This window comes from Vespula vulgaris, chromosome 15 (assembly GCF_905475345.1).
Source record: "Vespula vulgaris chromosome 15, iyVesVulg1.1, whole genome shotgun sequence".
Lineage (NCBI taxonomy): Eukaryota > Metazoa > Arthropoda > Insecta > Hymenoptera > Vespidae > Vespula > Vespula vulgaris.
The window spans coordinates 1,890,626-1,912,344 of record NC_066600.1 but is presented as its reverse complement, the minus strand read 5'-3'; the positions used below and the strand labels follow the sequence as shown (position 1 = coordinate 1,912,344).

General features: G+C 40.7%; 1 protein-coding gene and 1 long non-coding RNA gene across 9 annotated transcripts in view; one reads left to right on the top strand and one right to left on the bottom strand.

Moving 5' to 3' along the window:
• LOC127069469 (Krueppel-like factor 3) overlaps positions 1-21,719 on the top strand; it is a 244,791-nt gene that overhangs the window by 207,664 nt on the left and 15,408 nt on the right. For all 8 annotated transcript variants that reach the window (XM_051006543.1, XM_051006548.1, XM_051006545.1 and 5 more), the window contains one exon: positions 19,891-20,215. In XM_051006543.1, coding sequence (XP_050862500.1) covers positions 19,891-20,215 — 325 coding nt within the window. The remainder of the gene's footprint in view (positions 1-19,890; positions 20,216-21,719) is intronic.
• LOC127069498 (uncharacterized) lies at positions 7,995-13,732 on the bottom strand. The gene is made up of 3 exons (XR_007783558.1): positions 12,055-13,732; positions 11,897-11,988; positions 7,995-11,810 (listed from the first exon to the last, which is right to left on the bottom strand). It is a non-coding gene; the product is annotated as an uncharacterized LOC127069498 (long non-coding RNA).

Below are 21,719 nucleotides of genomic sequence, written 5' to 3'. Positions count from 1 at the left end.
AAGCTAATAACGATATAGGTTCATAAATATTCAAAAAGATTTTCGATCCAGCAAAGCGAAGACAGAACAAATCGCACGATTTATTAAGTATCTCTAAGTAGAGAGCAGGACAAAAAAAACGAAAAAAAACGAGAGAGAGAGAGAGAGAGAGAGCGAAAGAGAGAGCGAGAGAGATATCCAGATAACGAAATGACAAAACTCGTTTGTACGTTGGAACACGTCGAAGAGGAAATGGAACTCGACTTGATACGACATCGAATCGTAGGAGCAATTGGTATCTCTTAGCCCTTTTTATCGTCGAAGCGTGAATTACGAGCTGGCTTTTGCGCAACGGAAGACATTATAATTCAATTCTCCGTGTGTATAAAGCAACGTTGGCGACTTGTCGCCAGTCTGCGAAACGTAAAGGAAATAGGGAAAAAAAAAACATAAATAAAAAGAGAGAAAAGTTTCTTTTTTCTTCTTCTTTTCGTACGGTAGCCTCTGATTTATAGCCGATTTCAAATAAAACTCGTGCGCGTTTAGCAAGGTTGCGCCTCGAGGATTATCGTAAAAATTCGAATTCCAATCTTCCTAATTGCGACAAGTAGTAAGTAGTTGAACGTTGAGCATATATAACTCTAAGTAACTAACTAAGCCGTGGGAAAGGCGGGAGGAAATACTTTCCGGCAGAAAGTCGTTTCGTCCTGGCGCGATAGAGCAAAATAAAGAATTCGAGTAAAAGGCGTCGTTTTATATTTACGATTTCTTTCGAGAAACCACGAGAGTTCCTCGTTGTCCTCGTCAATCGCCATTGGCTTTTCTAACGAGTCGTTCGCCAACGAAAGACAAGAGACCACACTTTGTATATCACGACGGTGCAGTAACGTTGAGTAGTAGTCCATTTTGGCGACTCATTAGCGAGCCTAGACTGGACGAATGATCCTTCCACCTGTCCACTTCCAACGCAATTAGCTTCCCATTTAGGTAGACACGGTTCTCGAGCGGAACGCGAGCACGATACTCGAGTAGTATTTCAGTCGATGCTGTTAGACGTCAAGATCGATGGAAAGGCTCTCGATCAAGCGGCACTCAATTTGGTGCTCCCCCGTACGAAAGGCCGCCATCGCTATCGCCATCGAGAGAGACCCCGCGTGTGTATATATATATATGTATGTGTGTGCGTGTGTATTTGCTACTATATACCCTATTAAAATATAACTTACGATCAGTTATCCTTGGAAATTACGATGGCGATCGGTTTGGATTTTGTATCTATAAAAGTCTCAACAAATTTTATCGATATTCCTAAGAATTTTTCTAGCGAATTTTATCAATCGTCTGATCGATTAAAAAAAAAAAAATAGAAAGGAGAACGATAGAAAAAACGATATCGTCGATTTCATAGGTGCCAATTGTTACTCCGTACCGTGAGTGACTAAATAAGAAATAAAGAACGACCGATCGGTGCAAAGTGTTAGAGCGATACTTACTCGCAGCAGCCCAACAACACGGCAGGCTCTTTATGAAGCCGTTGTAAGTTCGCCGCGGGGATTCTCGTGGCAAGGCGTGTCGCTTGCCAGCATAAATTACGCATGATTTTGCATTTACACTGAAAATCGAAGTGCTCCGTTGGGAAAAGTGACGCGTACGCACCTATTTATTATTCCACGAGAAAAAGAAAAAGAGGGAGTGGGAAAGGAAGGAAAAAGAGAGAGAGACAAAAAGAGAGAGATGGTTAAATAGTTAGATAGACGAAGAGAGAACGCATGGTGTTTTCTTTCAAGTACCTACCGTCTTACGAGTAGGATAGAAAATACGATTAGTACGAAGAGAAGATCGTTCTTGGTAGATCTCGAAGACGCTGACGGGTCTGTTATGAGAGACGGATCCTCACGGTGGTGGTGGTGTCTGCCTGGCGTCTACCTCGTGTCTACTCGGATCGTTCCGCAGCTTGCGTTCGCGTGGAGCTCTCTCACTGATTTTTCTTTTCTCATCGCTGAAAGCCTATGTTTATGAGAATCCTGTACCGGCAACTTTGTCCAACACGGCTCACGGACTTGCCGAGAGTAAATAAAGCTTAACCTCGACGATGGAATATTTCACGGTGGTACGAGATCGTAATGACCTTTGCTTTCGTAATCACCGCTTTAACTACACGATGCACCTCGGACGATGAAACACGAAGAACTTCGAATACTCTACTACATTTTTCTATATAAACATTTTTCAAAGGATTCACCCAAGACGATTCTAAGATTCTTCATATAGCGGAAGAATATCGCGATCGTGTATAGCGTTCGTAATTCGTAAAACTCCATCATCATATCTCTCTCTCTCTCTCTCTCTCTCGCTTTAATCAACGATAGAATCGATACCGAGGTACCCACGTTCGGATCGAAGATCTAGTAGGCAAAACGCAGAACTCGATCGCATAATTAATACCCTGGCATAAATTCACACCGTAAGGCCCCGAGACGTTCATCAGGCACGCAGCGTCGAGGCAACGGTTCGCGTTAGGGTTCAAGACTCTTCGTAGACCCGTACTTGTAAAAACCTTGTCTAAATCACGTATGAAGAGAGAGAGAGAGAGAGAGAGAGAGAGAGAGAGAGAGAGAGATAGTTCGTACAAAAGAGAATCCTCGAAGCTGTTTACTCGTACACCGAGCGATGCTCTTCCTCTCGAAGCGCACGTTGCACGTTGCACGGACTGAAACCGGCGGGAATCGACTGTAAGCCGAGAGAAATTAATAGCCTGGTATTAATTCTCACTGATTCCCCCGCGAAATGACCGGTTACTTGATTCCATCAATCTGCGCGAGTAATAACAGCCGTACCTCCTAGCCGTTCCTCCTGCGTTCAGAGTGCCTTTACGCGTCTGCTTGCGTCTACGAATACTTTACGAGTATAGGGAGTGAGTAAAGATGAAAAATCTTTCGGACGAAAATCCTGTTCCTTGGAAAGGAAATAAAGAACGAAGGAAAAATATACGAGAGAGTTATGACGTTTCTAATACGTTCCTAAGGACTATACCTTCTAAGAGACTCGTCGTCTTTCCATCCTCTCCTGTCCTGTACTGTTCTATCCTGTTCTCTTCTGTTCTCTTCTGTTCTCTTCTGTCCGACTTCCGATCGATCTCGATAAAGACAATAAAGGGACGATTCGTTCACGGAAGAAACGTAGAAAGCTTTCAGGGAAATCCTCCTACTCCGGAGAAAAGAAAAATATACCTAGGAAGAGAGAAAGAGAGAGAAAGAGAAGTCTAAAGGCGGCTGTGCAGCGGCTGTCGGCACAGGCAGAAGCCAATGCACATACAGGTAGGTGCGCCGTGCACAAAGCCACGTCTTACGCGGCCATGTTACCTCGAGGCATGCTGCTTTATAATGGAATAGTTCGTGGCGAGCGATTTATCGCGACTATTTCCATGTCGCGGCTCCGGATACACACAAGCCTCTCTTCTCTCCCTCGTTCCTCCCTCCGAACCGAAGTCCTCCAAGCCGGTCAACGTGAGACTCTCCAAGCTTGCGCGATGCATCCTCCTTCTTCTCGAATGACGTTGAGTACGTACACCGTTCTAAGTTGATTCCGTCAAGAGGAATACCTACTCTCCTCCTCTCTTGTCGCATAATAAAATCTCTTTCGAAGGACTTCTTCGTATGTATCTACTAGTGTTGAAGTCTTTTCCCTTAACTAAAAAAATGATATGAGAGTAGGAGAGAAAGAGAGAGAGAGAGAGACATAGGTTAGAGACCTGTTCTCTGTCAAGAGAATACACAACCGTGATAAAACATCGAGTAGAGATCATCGAATTTAATTAAAAAGGTATAGTTTGAATATTTGATCTATACAAAGTACGCCGTCTCTAGTACGGTCTTATTCACTGATGTTAACATCTTCCAACTATCGCAACGAGGATAGGAGGTACATACGTTCTCTCTCTCTCACGAAATATTTATTCGCTTTGGAACATTAAGAAAGTACCTAAGTAATGTCGAAAGAGTTCTCTCTTCGCTTCTGTAATCAGTCAACACAATGGGGAACGACTCGCACTACGAGTTCTGGCGAATCTTCGCTTAGCTTTAACGCGTCATCTTCTCGAGGTCCAGCTTCCGAGAAATCGACCGACGAGGCGGCTAGTAAATCGGTGCGCAAAAGCTTATACACACGCGTCGTCGGTGAAGGTGCACTTGAAGATAGAGAAGAAGAGAGTGGGTCGAGCCACGAAGGATGAAGAGTCGTCGAGGAAAGGTGAACCGACTTCGAGCTCACCGAGGTCGTGGCCGTGCATATTCCGATCCTAACGACGTCTCCTCTCTCTATTTCTCTCTCTCTCTCTCTCTCTCAATCTTTTTCTACCGGCAAGATCCAGGAGGCTCGCTTATTGCTCGTAAATTGCGCGTGGCTCCCGACCCGCTTTCTCGTTACTTCTAATATGACCCCGCGATGTATGTAGATTGCGACTGATTTTTCTTTTATCCCCTTCCCCTCGTTGCTCTTCGTCTCCTTCTCCTCCTCCTTCCTCATCTTCATCTTCATCTTCATCTTCTTCTTTAGCGGTGCATCGTAGACATCGTGGATCACCTGTGCCGTTAAATCGATCTCGATCCGGCTCGGTTTCTACTGTTCTCAATCGATCGCATTACCGCACCACGATTAAATGCCGTAACTAACAAAAAGAGAAAAATAGGACGATCTAACCGACAGGAAATTAAAATCGAGATGTATATACGATGACCGAAGACTCGTTTCGAGATACAGTTTGCATACTTATGTAACAATTATCGTATATACATTGGATATTTACGCGTCGAGAATTATGAAATAATTCGAACGATGTCGCATAAATAATTAACCATCGTCGTTAAATACTTCAGCGATCGAATACTTTGTAATTAATTTTACACTACAAATTACGTATATACGAAGATAATATATACGTAGATCTTACGAGAATAAAGATCGGAAACGATGACTCAACTGTATCGTAAGAAGTACTAAATGAAACTGAACTTGAATACGTTGTTAACGTTCTTGAAACGAACGTGAGAGTGTCTTCGTGCGTACGTGAAGGGTACGAGAGGGCAAATGTGTATGAACGCGTCGCGAGAATGTAAACATTGCCTGTCGTTCGCAATATGATATGTATCTATGAATCATTCGAAAGAACGACGTTTTTTATTTTCATGCGTATGATACACGCGAAGGACCGATGTCATCAAAATATTGACTAACGAGAGGACGAACGCAATGAAAAAAAAAAAGAAAGGAAAAAAATCAAAACGCACCAAGAGAAAGTAACAAATTTTTTACGACTCGGCAATTCCGAATCTGGAGTGGGTTTAATTGAATGACGATAATTATACACGTGTTCGCCAAGAGATAAGAAAATTCTCTACGTCCCTTATACGAGCATCTGTTATGTCTCTCTCTCTCTCCCTCTCTCTCTGTCATACTTTTTATTTCCCCTAACTCGCAAAACGATATATTCTCTCGAAAAGATAAACAAATGCGCGAGATTCCATGCTAAATTGGCATTTACAAGTGTTTCTGATAAGGACGAGTCTCGAACAGACTCTTTCTCTCTCTCTCTCTCTTTCTATTTATCTCTCTCTCTCTCTCTCTCTCTTTCTCTCTGTTTCTCTTCCTCTTACATTGCAGACTTCTCTTGAAAGTATTTTCTTTTCTTTTTTAGTTGTCTCGAATCGAATTAAAATCATCGTCGAGAAAGTAGACGCATTAAATTTTCACGACGTGCGATAATTCTCGATTCGCATGACGCATTAAAAAAAGAGATAGAAAAGAAAAGAAAGGAAGAAGAAGAATACCAAAGATTATTCTACTAAATTTCTGTCAGAATCATAAATAAAAAGTCTTATATATTAGGATCGAATTTATTCTCTCGCTTTTACTTGGTCTACTCTGTATCGGAGGGTTTAACATGGTAGACTCGTTGCGCGACGATCGATCTCGAAGATACGAGACTCGTGCTGTCTCGTCGACGATAAGCCACCGAACATCTAGACATGTGCACACGTCCTAGCTTACATCTTACCGGATCGAATCACGGAAAAACGTGATTCGCGCAGTTTCGCAGAGAAACAAACAGTGTAACAAACAATGGAACTCAGAACTCAGTTCAGTAAGTATCTCTCTGTCTTCTCTATGCGATGCAACAAAAACGTGTCTTCGACGAGGCGATGGTAGACGACGAAAATCTTAAAATACGTTCTATAAACACAAACGAATAAATAGAGAAGGAAGTAAAGAAAAGAAAAGGAAGAAATGAAGTTAGATAAAGAGAAAGAGAATCAGCACGCGCGGACTATTCTCCGCACCTTGCATTTGCATCTGAAACGTATGGCAACGTAGGTAGGTACCTGTTCGCTCGAGTAAATCGAAGGCGATCCGATTTCGCAAGTCGGAGGAACACTTTTGCCTTTCTTAAACATCGCTATTCCCTTCGCGACGGTATAAAACGGTATAAACATACACAGAGATCGCTACTTTCGAATCCACGCGCCGCGCCGTGAGAATTCAAGAAATAACGTCACTGATCGCGGACACCTTACCGATAGAATTCTTCTATCTATCTATCTATTCATCTGTCTAGCTATATATCTATTTATCTATCCATATTTATATATACATACATATGATATATATATATATATATAAATATATAAATATATAATCAGAAAAGATTACAGAACGAGACGTCTCTTGTAATCCCGGCATCCTTAAAATCATCCTCGATATCTCTCGCGTTCACTCGAGATCGAAAGTCAATCGACTCGACGACAAATTGACTCCAAGACTTTTTGCACGATCGTCGTCTCGATGCTCGAGAGCCGTTACCTTCACTTCTTCTTACAACAACGACGATGACGACGACGACGACGACGACGACGACGACGACTATGTCGTCGTCTCTCTCCACGAGAACGTGCGAACGTTTACGAAGTAAGAGGGATCGGTTTTATATGCATTAAGAATACGACGAGATGATGGACGTCCGTCCTGTCAGAAACCTCTCCTTGCTCTCTTTATTTGATTTCTTTTCTAAGTCCATCGGGAACGTAATTAAAAACCTTTCATTGTGACCTACTTTTTCCTACCAACCATCTCTATCAACGCGAATGTTCTACTTTGACGGATTGATTTCGCAAGTTTCGATCGTTTTACGAGTGTTCCTTCCTATCTTTATCTCATGTTGTTTCTTTACGATAATATACAATCGAAATTTATAAATATGATTTATGTACTCCATCCACCAGGAAATATATAATAAAATAGTAATAATAATAGTAATAATAATAATGATGATGATGAAGATGACGATAATGATGATGATAATAATGATAATGACGATGACGATGACGATGATTTCTGCATATTTCTCATGCTCTTTCTCTCTCTCTCTCTCTCTCTCTCTTTGTTAATACCCTCTCGTCCAAGTAAAGACGAATGGTTTTTGATCTCGCAATATCGACTTCTTCCCAGACGATCTTAAAAACGGACTTGTACCTCCTCTCAAGGACGATCCTTCTGAATCGCACGCTCGCCGTTCACTCTCGATCCTTCGAACAGTAGAGAAACCCTTCGTAGAAAATCGCTTGTTAAACCTTCCCATTTTCGAATATCATAAAAAGCGATACTTATTGGCAAATACTATGGAATAAAAATCCGATTGGGAGTGCGATAAATTCATATTTGATTTCTTACACTTTCACGAATATACTCGATGACGTTATCTTCGGATATGAAAATTATGAGACTAGACGAATATCGAGATTGGAAAAAGCGCGTAGTTGAGAGTCACTGACAATGCTCCACTTTCGATCTCTTTGCAGCCGCCTTTGCTTAGAAAAGACGATCAGCTGGATTACGTATGAGCACACACACATATATATATATATATATACAAAATTTATCATTGAAATAATAAACAAATAAAAATATTGAATTCATAAACGTTTCGAAAATATCGAAAAGATCGAAGGTGTTGGAGATCTCAGATGGAACACCCTGTTACGAGGGAGGACGCATTCTTTAAGAGGACGATCAACCGTGGGAAAGTATTCATCGTGCGAGAAACTAGCTACGTAATAAACGTTTAGATAATGTACCCATTGTTGGACCTCTCCTTTCTTATTCTCCGAAAGATAGAGAAAGGAAGAAGACATGAGTGTAGAGACAGGAATGCATGATTCATTATCATCGATCTTGTTTAATATCTTTTACGATTGCTTGATTAGATACGTAATATTTTACGACACCGATATAATACCAATGTTTTTTAATAAATTAAACAAAAAATAAAAGTGAAAAAGCGAAATTAGAACGATCGATTTCGTTCGTTTTTATCTCGACTTGCGTGCACCGTCAATTCTGTTATTCTGTTATTTTTGTTTGTTTGTTTCTTTTTTTCTTTTTTCTCGTGTTTTTTTCTTTTTATCTTCCATTGAAATTCTGCTCCACAATCTCTTTGGTTATTCTCGTCGATGTAACTTTCGTCGAGTTTACGATGTAATGGAGTCCGCCGAGTCGATTGACAAATCGTGTCTGGGGAGTCGTCGCAAAGCTGGATTGGGTTATTGGTAAAGGAACCCAGCGAGGAAGCATTGCGAACGTAGAGGGACGAATGTAGAGATCGAATGCAGTTTCAAGCAAAATGAGGAGAATCTCGTCGTCGTGGGCCTCGAGATTGCGTCTTAAATTGGATCTATTACTTTGACGAGTATTACTAAAATAGAAAAAGATAGACGGATAGATAGATAGATAGAGAGAGAGATAGAGAGAGAGAGAGAGAGAGGGAAGATAATTTGCTGTGGCCCAAATTGCATCGTCAAATCCGTACCCCACTTTCGGTGTACATACTTTTTTCTAACCTCGTTATTTGCTTTCACTTGACTACTAAGGAGAACTCAAACTCGAAGCTCCGAACTCGTCTCGTTAAATATCAAGAATCGTTTATCTCGTAAAACGTCGTTGCTTCTAAACTGGTAGAGTAGAGTAGAAAATTGGCCTTTAGGTTTGTCCGAAAGTTAACTAAAGCCATAAGGTACCCTATACAAGGTGCAACGAAGTTAATTCTTCGTTTCGCACCTAACGCTCTCATTCTCCTAGTCAACGAGGATCTCGATAAGAGCGTAATAAACGAAGTAAAGGACATTATCCGTTAGAGAATCTCGTCTAACGCGCGAATCGTGAAATTTAACGAACGGTTTACTCCATTAGCATGAATAAAAAAGGTTAGACCGTGAGCGTGATTTATGGTATTTTCGTGGTTGCAAACAACGTCTCTTGGATGTTCGTGAGATCTCGACGTTTTGCTTAGCGATGTATGTAAAAGCGATGGGACTACTATAAGCGCGTGTATCCTCTTTTTTCTTCTTCTTCTCCTTGTTTTTTTCTTTTTCCATTTTTATCATCTCTTTCTTTTCTTTTTATTTCATCTCTCTCGCTAGGGAATTTAATAAATCTCGTAACGTGGGAAGCTCACGGGTTAGCTCCGGACTACGTTTCTGTCGATTATTACCTTTTGCGGGAAATAATCTCATTCCACTGGAAACGCACTAGCCTTGAGCGAGACAAACTACCTTGTGCAATATGATTATCGCATCGCCTTGCATTGTTCTCTGTCTCTCTCTCTCTCTCCCTCCCTCCTCATACTTCAACGTACCGTAATCCTCGAAGGACAAGCTCTCTCATAGATCGAAACGATCAGAGTTTCGATATGTCGATATTATTATTGAAGACTCCCGATTTGCCTGTAGGAAATATACGAACGTTATAGAATTTAACGAGACCGATAATTCCCTGTATACTAGTTGAATTGAAAATCGCAATCGTATATGCCTCGCCATCGACAAATCTCTAACGCGATCAAGAGAAACATGGCTTACCTTTCTAAATCGGCATTTTCATGCGGAATCGATTCCTTCTCGAATCTTAAGAAATTCACGAACGACACGGTAGCGTGTCTCGGATAATAGTGCGTCGCTCGTGCATTCCTTTGACGAGTGTATGGCTCTTTTGCAACGGCAATCGGCACTCGTCCGCTTTGCGATAATTAATTAATTTCCCGTGACCGCGTCTGTTTGCTCCGCGAGCAGCAAACCCTACTCAGCCATAATATTTATCCGTTTACGGTTAATCGTATACACAGGAGGCGTCTCGTGGGAGCCGTGCGATTCCGATCGGATCTGTGTTATCCCTGGAGAAGGAATAGAAGTAAAGGATTGAAGTGAAAGAAAGAGAAAAAGAAAGAGAAAGAAAAAGGAGAAAAAAAATAAGTAGAAAAGAAAAAGAAAAAAAAAGAGAGGAAAAAAAATAAGCCGAATATCGTTAAGTGATCGTTTCGAAATATATCGTACGGTCTCGTTTCGTTCTCGATATGGAAAATCGAATGTTACAGAATTTCGCCGAAAAAAAAAGAAAAAAAAGGAGAAATGGAAGAAAAAAGAAAATCCTTCTGTCCTTTTTCTCTTTCCACTTCCTCCACTTCTTTTCTCTCTCTCTCTCTCTCTCTCTCTCTCTCCCTCTCTCTCACCTACATTAGATTCTAAACTCTTGAGAAAGGATCCCCCTCGACTTCCTTTCGTTCTCTTTACCTGTTTGTCCTGCGAATGCTCCCGATACCAGGATCGAGAACTGGACCTACCACGAGCCAATAACTCACGCAAATTACGCAACGCGTGCGTAGAAAGAGAAGCCGAGAATACACGCGAGAAAGAGAAAAAATGAAAAGAAATAGCTAAGGCCTGATTTGTAGATCGTTCGCGTGCTGAGCGTTGTAAGTGCATAGATTGAAATCAGAGATGCGACCGAGATTACGTAGCGCTATAAGCGAGTACTATAAGTGAGTATAATGAAGGATCCAATGAAAGGGATACCGCGTATGTACACACCGATCTTGTGTGAGCCTGGAAACGAGGATTCTTTTCCACGGCTAACTCTAAGAGGATATAACCTATGTCTTTTTAATCACGGATTTATACTACTTTCTTAATCGACTCGTCTCGTCAATGCCACGAAAGAAGTTTTTCGAAAAAAGAAATTAAGATAAAGAAAATCGCACGTTCTTTCTCTCAGTTCGTAGATCCTTTCTAAATCAATCTTATCTCTTACTAGTAGTAGCGTAATTTATGACCTTTCCCTTTCGTATTTTTTCCGTCTTTCTCTCTATGCCTTCGGTATTACGTTAATAATCCTAATCTATAGATGCTAGATTTACTTTTCGAGAACGATCGACAAATGTTTCTTTAACAAAGTATAACCTTCGATTAACATACGGTTAGCTATTACATATATATATGTATCTAGCAAAGTATCCGATATCAAGTCGATGAAAGGCATCGTTTCGACACACCTATAAAAGGATACATACATAGACAGACGACTAGTGTGGATCGTGGATCGGTGGGCCGGAGGAAGAAAAGGTCACGACATCGAAGTTCAGGGCGTCGAGAAGCATTGTCGCAGGTGTTTAACCTTCGCAAGAAAGAGCCAAGCCTGTTTCACCTGCGTATTTCTAACAACAAAAAGGAACGAGCACGCGCTGAGTATGTATACGTAGGGAGTCCGTACGAGTTCTTCAACGGTTGGCCAATAAATTAGACATTTTTCCATGCGACCTTCTCTCCTCTTCCCTTCTTCCTCTTCTTCTTCGTCTACCTCTCTTCTTCTTCTTTTTCTTTCTTCTTCGTTCATCTTCATTCTTTCACTCTCTGTCTCGTCGTCCGATGCCAAGCAGCATCCCCCAAAGCAGCAAACCAACTTCGAACAATTTTTCTCTTTCAATTTCTCGCCGGTAGAGAGAAGAAGGCGTGCTGGAAAAGGACGGAGATTACATGGATAATAAATTAACGCACACGACCTTATCGAGCAGTATAATTCATCACGACGTTAACGTTACCGTGTTTAAACGTCGACTCGACTCTACGTATATAGTTCTTCCACCTGTCTCTCTCTTCGTCTGACCGTCTATTTCCCCTTTGCTTCTGATATCTATGTACATTTTATGTATATGTATGTGTTTCTTATATATAAACACACGCAAATAGGTAAATGTACCGGCGCTACGACGTCGACGACGACGACGACGACGACGACGACGACTACGACGACTACGACGACTACGACGATGCCTTTGCACATTAACCTCGTAAAACTCCAACGGCATTCGACGACCCCGCACACCTGTAGCACGATTCCACTCTCGTACGATGTGAAAGTTCGAATCGCGGAAGGAAAGGATCCTTTCTCGCTAGGATATACTACTGTACCTTGGTTAAGGTCTTTATCTTCGTGCCTGTCGTTTTTTTAGACGATCAAAATGTACTTCGAAGAATAATTTTGATTCAACACCTGTGACTCGCCTATCTGACGTTTCGATAATCGTTCGATGCACTCTCTCTTTCTCTTGTTCTCTCTCTCTCTCTCTCTCTCTCTCTCTCTCTCTCTCTCTCTCTCTCTCTATCTCTTTCTCTTTCTGTATGTATATTTAACTCTCATATTATGACGGTACGAATTTACATAATTGTTGAGTACTTCACGTCGAGTATGCGTTCGAACGGTGGCATCGAACAAGTATTACACTCGAGTATCGCATTATAATGCAAATCGAAGTGCAACAAAGGAAAAGGTGCATTAAGAATTTGCTAATGTCTTTTCTGGAATAAATTTTCTAAGGTATTCGATAAAGTTCAACGCGCACGATAAATTCAAAGGATGATCCTTGAGGATTCTTAATATACTTCGACGTAAATGTTATGTTATTAAAATGAAAAGAAAATAATATCGGAAAACGTAAGCGGCGAGCCATTTTTGAGTTTCAAAAACAAGAAGAGTACGAACGGGGAGACGTTGTCGAGTGTACGAGACGTGGTAATAGAAACGGTCCATCTTGATCGGACACCGGGCAATAACGCCAAAGTGGTATCGAACGGCAATGGCTAAGGTAGCAATTCTAGAGGGAAATAACGAGCTTCTGGGTCCGGCAATGGACAGGAACTGCCATTATCTCCAAAAGTAGAAGTATACGTGGCTGGTTGGAGTTAGCTACGTTAACCGTACCGTTTCCGTGCTTCATTAAATGGTTTACTAAAATATCGATCTGACATCGTAACTAGATTAGTCCACCTTCTCTCGCTCCCTTCGATCGAGATACGAAGTAGTTCCTATACGAGAACTATCGAAGAAAAAAATCATTTATCCTAGTCGATCGTGTAAGGTTCGTTAGAATAGTCTAAAACGAAATAAATTTCTTATCATAAATGGAATATATATATATATGTGTATGTATGTATATTGAAAAGTATCAAATAATGTAGTTGCTAAAACGTTTCTTTGTCTAACGCGTTCGTCTATTTGTTTTTTATTATAAGATATTATACTTTACTTTTCTAAGCTCGTTAAATAAGATAAATGCGAGCTCGAAGATTTTCGAGACGAATGAATTTGTCGCGACTAAAACGAACCGTGATAGTAATAGTACTAGTAATAGTAGTAGCAGTAGTAGCAGTAGTAGTAATAGTCGTAGTCGTAGCAATAGTAATAGTAATAGTAATAGTAATAGCAATAGTAATAGTAGCAGTAGTAGTAGTAGTAGTAGGCCTATGTCAACCGAGTGTCCCTCGCTTTTTCTCGTTACTCCTAACCATTTATGGAACACGGAGGAGAGGCCGATTACGCGATCGGTCGTGCTCCTCGACGTGCTCGAGATATTCCACCCGGTCACCGACTAACGAGGTGTGCAATATGGACGATGGGTAATTAATTAACCATTTCACCCCATCCGAACTGTGTCCGTCCACATCTACTTTGTCCTAGTAACGAAATCCGAAATCCTAAATTCTAAACTAAAATCAAGTTTGATTGAAAAATCAATTCCAACGAAAAAAGAAAGGATTATTATAAAATTATATTCTCCGCATAATATCGAGATCTAAGCAATAATTCGCTTCGACCTTCGTTCCGCAACCCGTACGATACGTTGTTGCGGTACTGGTGCAATGCGATCGGCCGCACGGCGGTAAGGCCGTATCTTCGAGCCGCAGAATACATTATCCCGAAGATTAGTGTGCGAACGATACGAGAGAAGGTATATCTACATAGACGCGAACGTTCTCGGTCGTATCTCGATCGTGCTCGCGTGTACACATATGTACATATATGTATACATATATATACATATATATACAAAGAGAAATAGATAGATATACATATATATGTATATATGTATGTATGTGTATAAATAAATAAATAAATAAATAAATATATATATGTGTAAAAGGAACGACACGCTTATTTAATGCCGTGGGTGTCCGTTTAAATTCGTACGTATGCAGGTGCGTGCCAGGTAACTCCTTATCTTCCTGAATATACTGCTAGCAAAGTAATACATATGTACGATCACTCGAAAGCTTTGTAATAACGATGTTCCAGCAATTAAAGACTACTACGTTGCGTACCAACGCTTACGTTATGCAACTTGGTCCAGAATGTTGGCCAAACCTATCTAACTATTTACTTATCTGCGATTGAACCCAGCTAACGTTTAATAAAGACCTACGTATTCGAGATATTATCATTCCATTGGTTGGAATTACGGAAATCTGAGGATTACTTCGGATTTGATTTAAGAAATTATTGATTATCTCTCTCTCTCTTTCTTTCTCTTTCTCTTTCTCTCATAACTAAGTATGAAATTCAAAAGTAATGTTCATAAACGTTGCACTCAAGTGCAAGTTAAACAACTATTCATAAATATCAAGCAACAGCAGCTATGAGAAGCTCGATAATACCGATGATCCTTCACACTTACCATCTCTCTCTCTTTCTCCATAAATAAATCTATCATTTATTTTTGGGAAATGAGATAAGAAAAAAAGTATAAAGAGAAAGAAAGAGAGAGAGAGAGAATCAGCAGCACGCGGTGAGATTCATCTACAAACGATTACCAGGTGAAGGTGCACCGACGAAGAGACGTGCATTCTCGACCATGCTATCTTCCTCTCTCTCTCTCTCTCTCTCTCTTCCTCTCCGTCTCTCTCGAATGCACCACGACGATGCACCGGCATGCCAAGCTAAAGCCAACCTGCACACCTCGGCTCGTCTATCACGCTCGGATAGATTTATCGAGTATCGGCACCAACCGCCAAGTGTCCCGCCTCACTTCGACAATTTATATACCCTATGTGTTTCCTTCGCAAAGACATTGCCAACAAAGATGCACTATGACGAGATGTTCGAATCGAATGCAACTCCTCCCTCCTTGAACTCGCCAACAACTGTCGTATACTTTTATTTATTCGTTTCTCTTTTTTCTCCTCTTTTTTTTATTCAAACTATATATATACCATCCGAACGAATTAAACGAAACGAATTTCTTATCCACTTACTTCTAATTCCAACATCGATTTTACTCGGGCTAAGTTAATCCATCGGTACGTCGGACACGAATAAAACAACATGTATTTCCATCGAAATCATCTGTTATTCCGCTCGAAACACTGATCTATATTCTTAGCTAGACTCGATCGATCTCTCGCAAAAATCGAAATGTTCGTGGACTAAAGAAGTGAATTATATATTGCTCTATTTCGATTATATTCAAGAGGAACTCTGAAAAAAGTTTTAAAATACATCGAACATGCTGTGACATAAAAGAATCCTTTAAAGATAAAAACTTGAAAGATTATTAATCATGTTCCTCCAAAAAAAAAAGAGAGAGAGAGAAAAGAAAATAGATAGAACGTAGATATATAAAACACTGTAATTACATATCGAGTTACAGATCAAAAACCAGTCGACGTCGTTTTTAAAAAATTTACTTGACGTCTTCGATCCTGATACCTCCCGGGCCATGAATGAATTATTATGCCCGCTTGCAGATCAATTCCGTGCAAGTTATGCTAACGTCTTATTCGGCCCTCACCAGTGAACATCGTCCCACACTGGATCCCTCCTTGTGATTACGCAGGAGAACTCGCCGTTCTTCGAAACTCTTCCAAGAAACATAAACGGTACTCTAGGTAGTTTCGAATCGATGAGCCTGATGATACGATCCGATTCGAAAAGCTTCTTATTTCGTATCGCAACGTTGGTATTGAAAATGATAATTAAGACTTTCCATTAAAATATTGAATACGATTAAAATCTTTGAAGGCTTATATACATATATATATGCTTTCTTAATATATACATATATATATGTATATATATATATATATATATATATATATATATATATATATTCTTTTGCTATAACTCGCAATTAACACGAGGAACGTAAAAGAGGTGGCTTTTAATTATTATAAAAGACAACGTTAATACGTTGGCAAGTCTTCTTCTACAAGCTTGCTAATTAATTTCAAGCACAATTTTCGAAAGAACAAGAACAAGAACAAGAAGAAGAAGAAGGAGAAGAAGCCGACGGTAATGACGAATTTTTATCCATCGAAATATCTATTACTTACTAGAACGTAAATCGGCATGGTCATAGTCATAACACGGTTGGTACCTGTTATTTCGCGCGATAAATCCTGGTCCGTGCCGTGGTCCGGCACGATGAGAAATAATAATCTAGGATTAATTGGTAGAAGGCGGATCGCCGACTAATCCTCATTTTGTTCGTTAAACCGGAAACTTAATTAAAAACTCACGTCTAACGAGTTCCACGATACGGGTGGCACGTCCACCCACTTAACGTGCGCTTACTCGTGCTCACGTATCGACGAGTCGAAGGTGGAGAAACGAGAGAAGAGAGAACGTGAACGTAAAACTATCTCTATCTCTCTCTTTCTATCTATCTATCTCTCTATCTATCTCTTTTCTTTCTCTCTTCATTTCTTTCTAGTCACGTATAAGAACGACTTAGATTCCTTACAATATATACCCCCGATAATCGATGATACAACGCAACAGGTTACCTTCTAATTTCTATTTTCGAAGAGTTGCAAAATTTTTCTTAAATCCATCGTTCCTCCTTTACAATCGCGAGTTTAAATCGAGCGTGTATCGTCTTCGAGTACAATAGTTCCGCTTGGCATACCGTTAGCAGACCGATACGAATATTCTCCATGGGGGTCAAAGTGCACGACGCAGCTAAGAACGGATATAGACTCGTTCTCTATCTCACTCATTCTCTCTCTCTCTCTCTCTCTTTCTCTTTGTTCAACTCCTCCCACTTGGTTCATCCTCTTCTTCCCATGGATTAGCTAAGCCATGTGTTTTATTTCTTATTGAGCACGTAAAGTACGCTTTCATCCTTCCCTTTCTCTCTCTCTCTCTCTCTCTCTCTCTCTTGATCACCCACTTATCTCCCTTTATCCTACAGCTTCCTTCTTCTTCCTTTCTTCCTTCTTCCTTCCTTCCTTCCTTCCTATGTTTCTTCACGCAGGTATCCTTGGCAGCGGTCCATTAGCGTCAACCGATTATCCCTCAAATTGGTAAATTTGAAAAATCCACGCTACATACTTTGCTCATAAATCGGCGGATTAACCTCAGCATTTAACATTATCAATTACGTATGGCCTTTGACTCTAAGCTCGCTCGATCATAGCACGTCCGTGTCAGGCACAACGAACGATAGAAGAGAGGAGAGAAAGAGAGATAGTGAATAGTAAGTCCACGTTATTAGCGATAATGCTCGAGGTACACTTCGTTCTTGGCGTGGGCGAGTCGGAAGAAAAAGGAGGACACGATGTGAACTTCGGAAGAAGAGAAGACCCGTCAGAATCTTCGGATGAGTCCGACATCCATTAGATAGCGAAGATCGTAGTGCTCGGTCATAGACAGAAAGAGAGAGAGAGAGAGAGAGAGAGAGAGAGAGAGAGAGAGAGAGAGAGAGTTGTGTTAATGGCTCTAACGAGATGATGCCTGGAGGAGAGGGTGATGATGACGATGAATGGCGAAGGTGGATGAGCGACTTGTGTTCGAAGGATCGATTAATTAAACGACTAATTGCAAGTACAAATTCGTTTCGAACGTATCAAGAAATGTTCATGAAATATATAGGTAATTGAAAATTCCTCGGCACCGTTAGCGAGAGAAATTTTTCTTGGTCATCCATATTCGACACTCCCTTATCTCCTTCCTTCTCCGTTGGTCCGATCATCGTCGAAACGAAACTCTGTGTCCGTGTGCGTCTGTCCGTGCTCGCGTCGAGTCGGTTCGCGTGTTTACATAAATCTCCACCCTGTTGATTCACGACGGACGGGAAAACTCGCGTGCCAGTATCGCGTTACGCAATATCGCATGCTCGACTCGGCCATAAATGATCGCTCCTCTCTCCCAAATCGATTATCTCTTAATCCCGTTAGCCTGGTCGAGCGTATCGCGTACTACTTAATTCGTAAACCGATTGCAACGGTACATGCCATCTTATGGATTCTGCTTCGGTAATCGTCGTCCTTTGGTAACGACAACGAACGTACGAATACGATATAGTAATGAAATATTCACGATATATAGATTCGTGCGTGTGCGCGTGTATTTTTCTTTTTTTGTTTTCTTTATCTCTCGTCAAGCAAGAAAATTAGAAGATTACAAAGTAACGAATACCCATAGAGGATAGCCGCGATTACGTGTTTACTAATTACATACTCGAGTAATTTAGCATGGTGAAAGAACTATTAGCGCGTAACGAGGTAGTCCCTTAGAAATTACAATTTTATAACGATCACGAGGTACCGGACCTGGACGCGGACTTGGACGAAGATCGGAGAGGCGCACGCGTCTACTTAAAATTAAAGCGAGTCTCCGAACGTCAATAGATTATCGTTCGCTGTGTAGCAAAGGCTTAACATATCGGAACTCTCCTAGCATGAACGCTACTTGGCAATCTATTGACCAGGAGTATTAATTAGTAACAGTAATGTCATGGACGTTTAACATGCCTCTTGTACCACGCGCACGTTGTAAGCACCAAGCAAGAAGATATCGTTCTACCGTGGCGAGCTCAAAGTAACAGTCCACTGATGTCGAAGGTCGCTAAAGAATTTCTTCGTATGCTTAACGGATTATAATATTCTCTAGGGCTCTAAAATCCTTAAGGTAAGGGACCTTTGCACTTAAGACGGACAGGCCAAACGTTAATATCGATTATCGGCCATGGAATCGACTAATTGGCATTGAGTTAACAGCGCCACTTTAACGCAAGTGATTTCCTTTAATGTACCATGGATTTAAACCGACACCTTAAGCACGAGCTAAAACTTTAATCCTTAAAACTTGACGGTTATTAATAGGATATTTATGCTAGTCTAAGTACCGCGGTATTAAATACTTTTCTAACGCTTAACCTGTCCCCCTTAACTCTATCTGAGAAATGTACGATTATACACGTGTAAAAAAAAAAAAGAAAAAACAGAGAGAGAAACAAAACGTAGATACATATATCAAAGAGAGATAACGAACGATCTAACATTTTTAAAAATTCCGATGAGTCCTTCGGAATTACGAGGGAAAAAAGAACCGTATCTATCGAGAGAATCATGACGCGTTACGTGATTCGTTGTCGAATGATTTGTGGAAACGTCTTCGGTTGCTCGAAGCTTGTCAGCGACCTGCTGCGTGTGCCTCGCAACGAACCGCGTTTATGTAGCCCGTTTATCCGCGAAAGGTTGTCCGTCGTTCCCGAGAGTTTCGACCTTCGATCTTCGATCTTTCCTCCTCGATACGATCTTTTAAAGAACGGCATCGACATCGATCGCACGTACAAAAGTAACGAAGTTAAATCGTTTCGGATAAATTATGATCTTTTCGAATTTAATCGCCTTGAATTATTACAATTCTTCTTTCTCCTTATTTTTTCTTTCTTTCTATACCTATTTTCAACGAACTTCTAAAAATGATTTCTATCGATCTAACAACCTAAATCGAGACACGGATTTCTTCTGTTTACAGTGTCGCCAACCTTGCCATCTTTGGGGGAAGCAGCATGGGAAAGGGAACAGGAACGAGATCGGGAAAGAGAGAGGACACGAGAAAGGGAAAGAGGGCGAGAAAGGACTGGCGAGAACGAGAGGGAACGACAACAGGAACGGGAGAGCGCGATCAGGGAGAGAGAAACGCGAGATCGAGAGAGAGAACGAGATCGCGATCGTGAGAGACAAAGGGAAAGAGAAAGAGAGAGGGACGTATCCGTTTGCGTGATGGAACCACCCGACCCAGTATTCGTATCATCCCCTGCAGCCCTCCTCGCTTTGCAAAGGATAAAGGAAGCATCTCTGTGAGTTATAATGTTTTTTCTTCTTCTTCTTATTCCTCTTCGTTGATCTAACAATATCTCAAAAAATAATTCGACATAATGTCCCGATGAAAATAAAAAACAGTGGGAAATAATAATAGGCATGCAAATAAGTAAGCAAATAAGTAAGTAAGTAAGTAACTAACTAAGTAAGTAAGTAAGTACGTGTGCCAGTCAAATTGATATCTAAAAAGACCGACTTTATTATCCTTCTTGGGATCGGTCGAAAACAGCAGGATATCGTGGCTCGCTCACCTAGCTAGAGTCCTCGACCGTTACGTACCAGCATATTTCATCGAATGTATAAGCACGTCCAGCGTTAATAAGACGAGATCGTGCACCCGCTGTAAATCTCCTTTAATTTGCCCTCTCTCTCTCTCTCTCTTTCTTCTAGCTTTTACGTGACTTTGTCGTCGAGAGAAAGAGAGAGAGAGACTCATTCTTGTCCTCTATTTCAAAAAAAAAATAAATAAATAAAAAAGAAGAAATGAGGGAGGGTTAAGTGATGACATGATTAGAAAATATCGCAATATCGTGACACTTGTGATAACGTTGACAAACTTAAATGTACTATATATATGTGTGTATGCGTGTGTCTATGTACATTTTTACGATTTCATCATTTTCTTTATTTTTTCATCACTTTTATCCTTTCCTCATATCTTTCTTCTTCTTACTAATACGAATCCCTTTCACTCATCCCTTTCTTCGATCACCCCTCGAAATAAAGTCTCGATAGGATCGAAATTTCACGAGCTTTCACCTTTTATAAATTAATCATCTCGATTCAAGTTCACGTTAATGAATAAAAATAATATCATCGTTTCTCATTACGTTCCAACGAAGTAACGTTAACGTTAACATCTTTCACTCGACTTTTGACTTCTCTGACGCGTCTGCCACGGTGATTCAATCCGATGCCGTTAAGCTCCGACCGATAACGATAGTTATACTTCGCTGCAAGTATAAATCACGACGCTTTGCTCACCCTTACTCTCTTTCTCTCTCTCTCTCTCTCTCTCTCTCTCTCTCTCGCTCTTTCTCTCTCTCTCTTTCCCTTTTTGCGCACGCGCATAAACATAAACGTATCTTCTCGATACCCGCATACGAGCACCCCCCATCGAGAAGGAGAACCGCTTTGCCACAAATATACTCCGCTATTTCATCTTCCCGTGTATCTATTAGCTCGTCTTGTCGGCTCGTTCAGTCGAATGAAAAATTGTCCGATAATCGTATCTCTGTCTTACCCTCTTTCTTCCTTCCTCTCTCTCTCTCTCTCTCTCTTTCCATCTCTATCTTTATCTCTTTTTCTCTCTCTTCCTCTCTTTATTTCTTGCATACGGTGAACGTTAGCAAGTAGTAGATGGTTACTTAGCTCTCTTAAATAAATTTCATTTCAAAGGCTTAAATCAATTCTTCTCTGTGTTACAATTAATTAGATAGGATAAATACTGCGACATAGATCGTATTGACGTACAACCTGGAA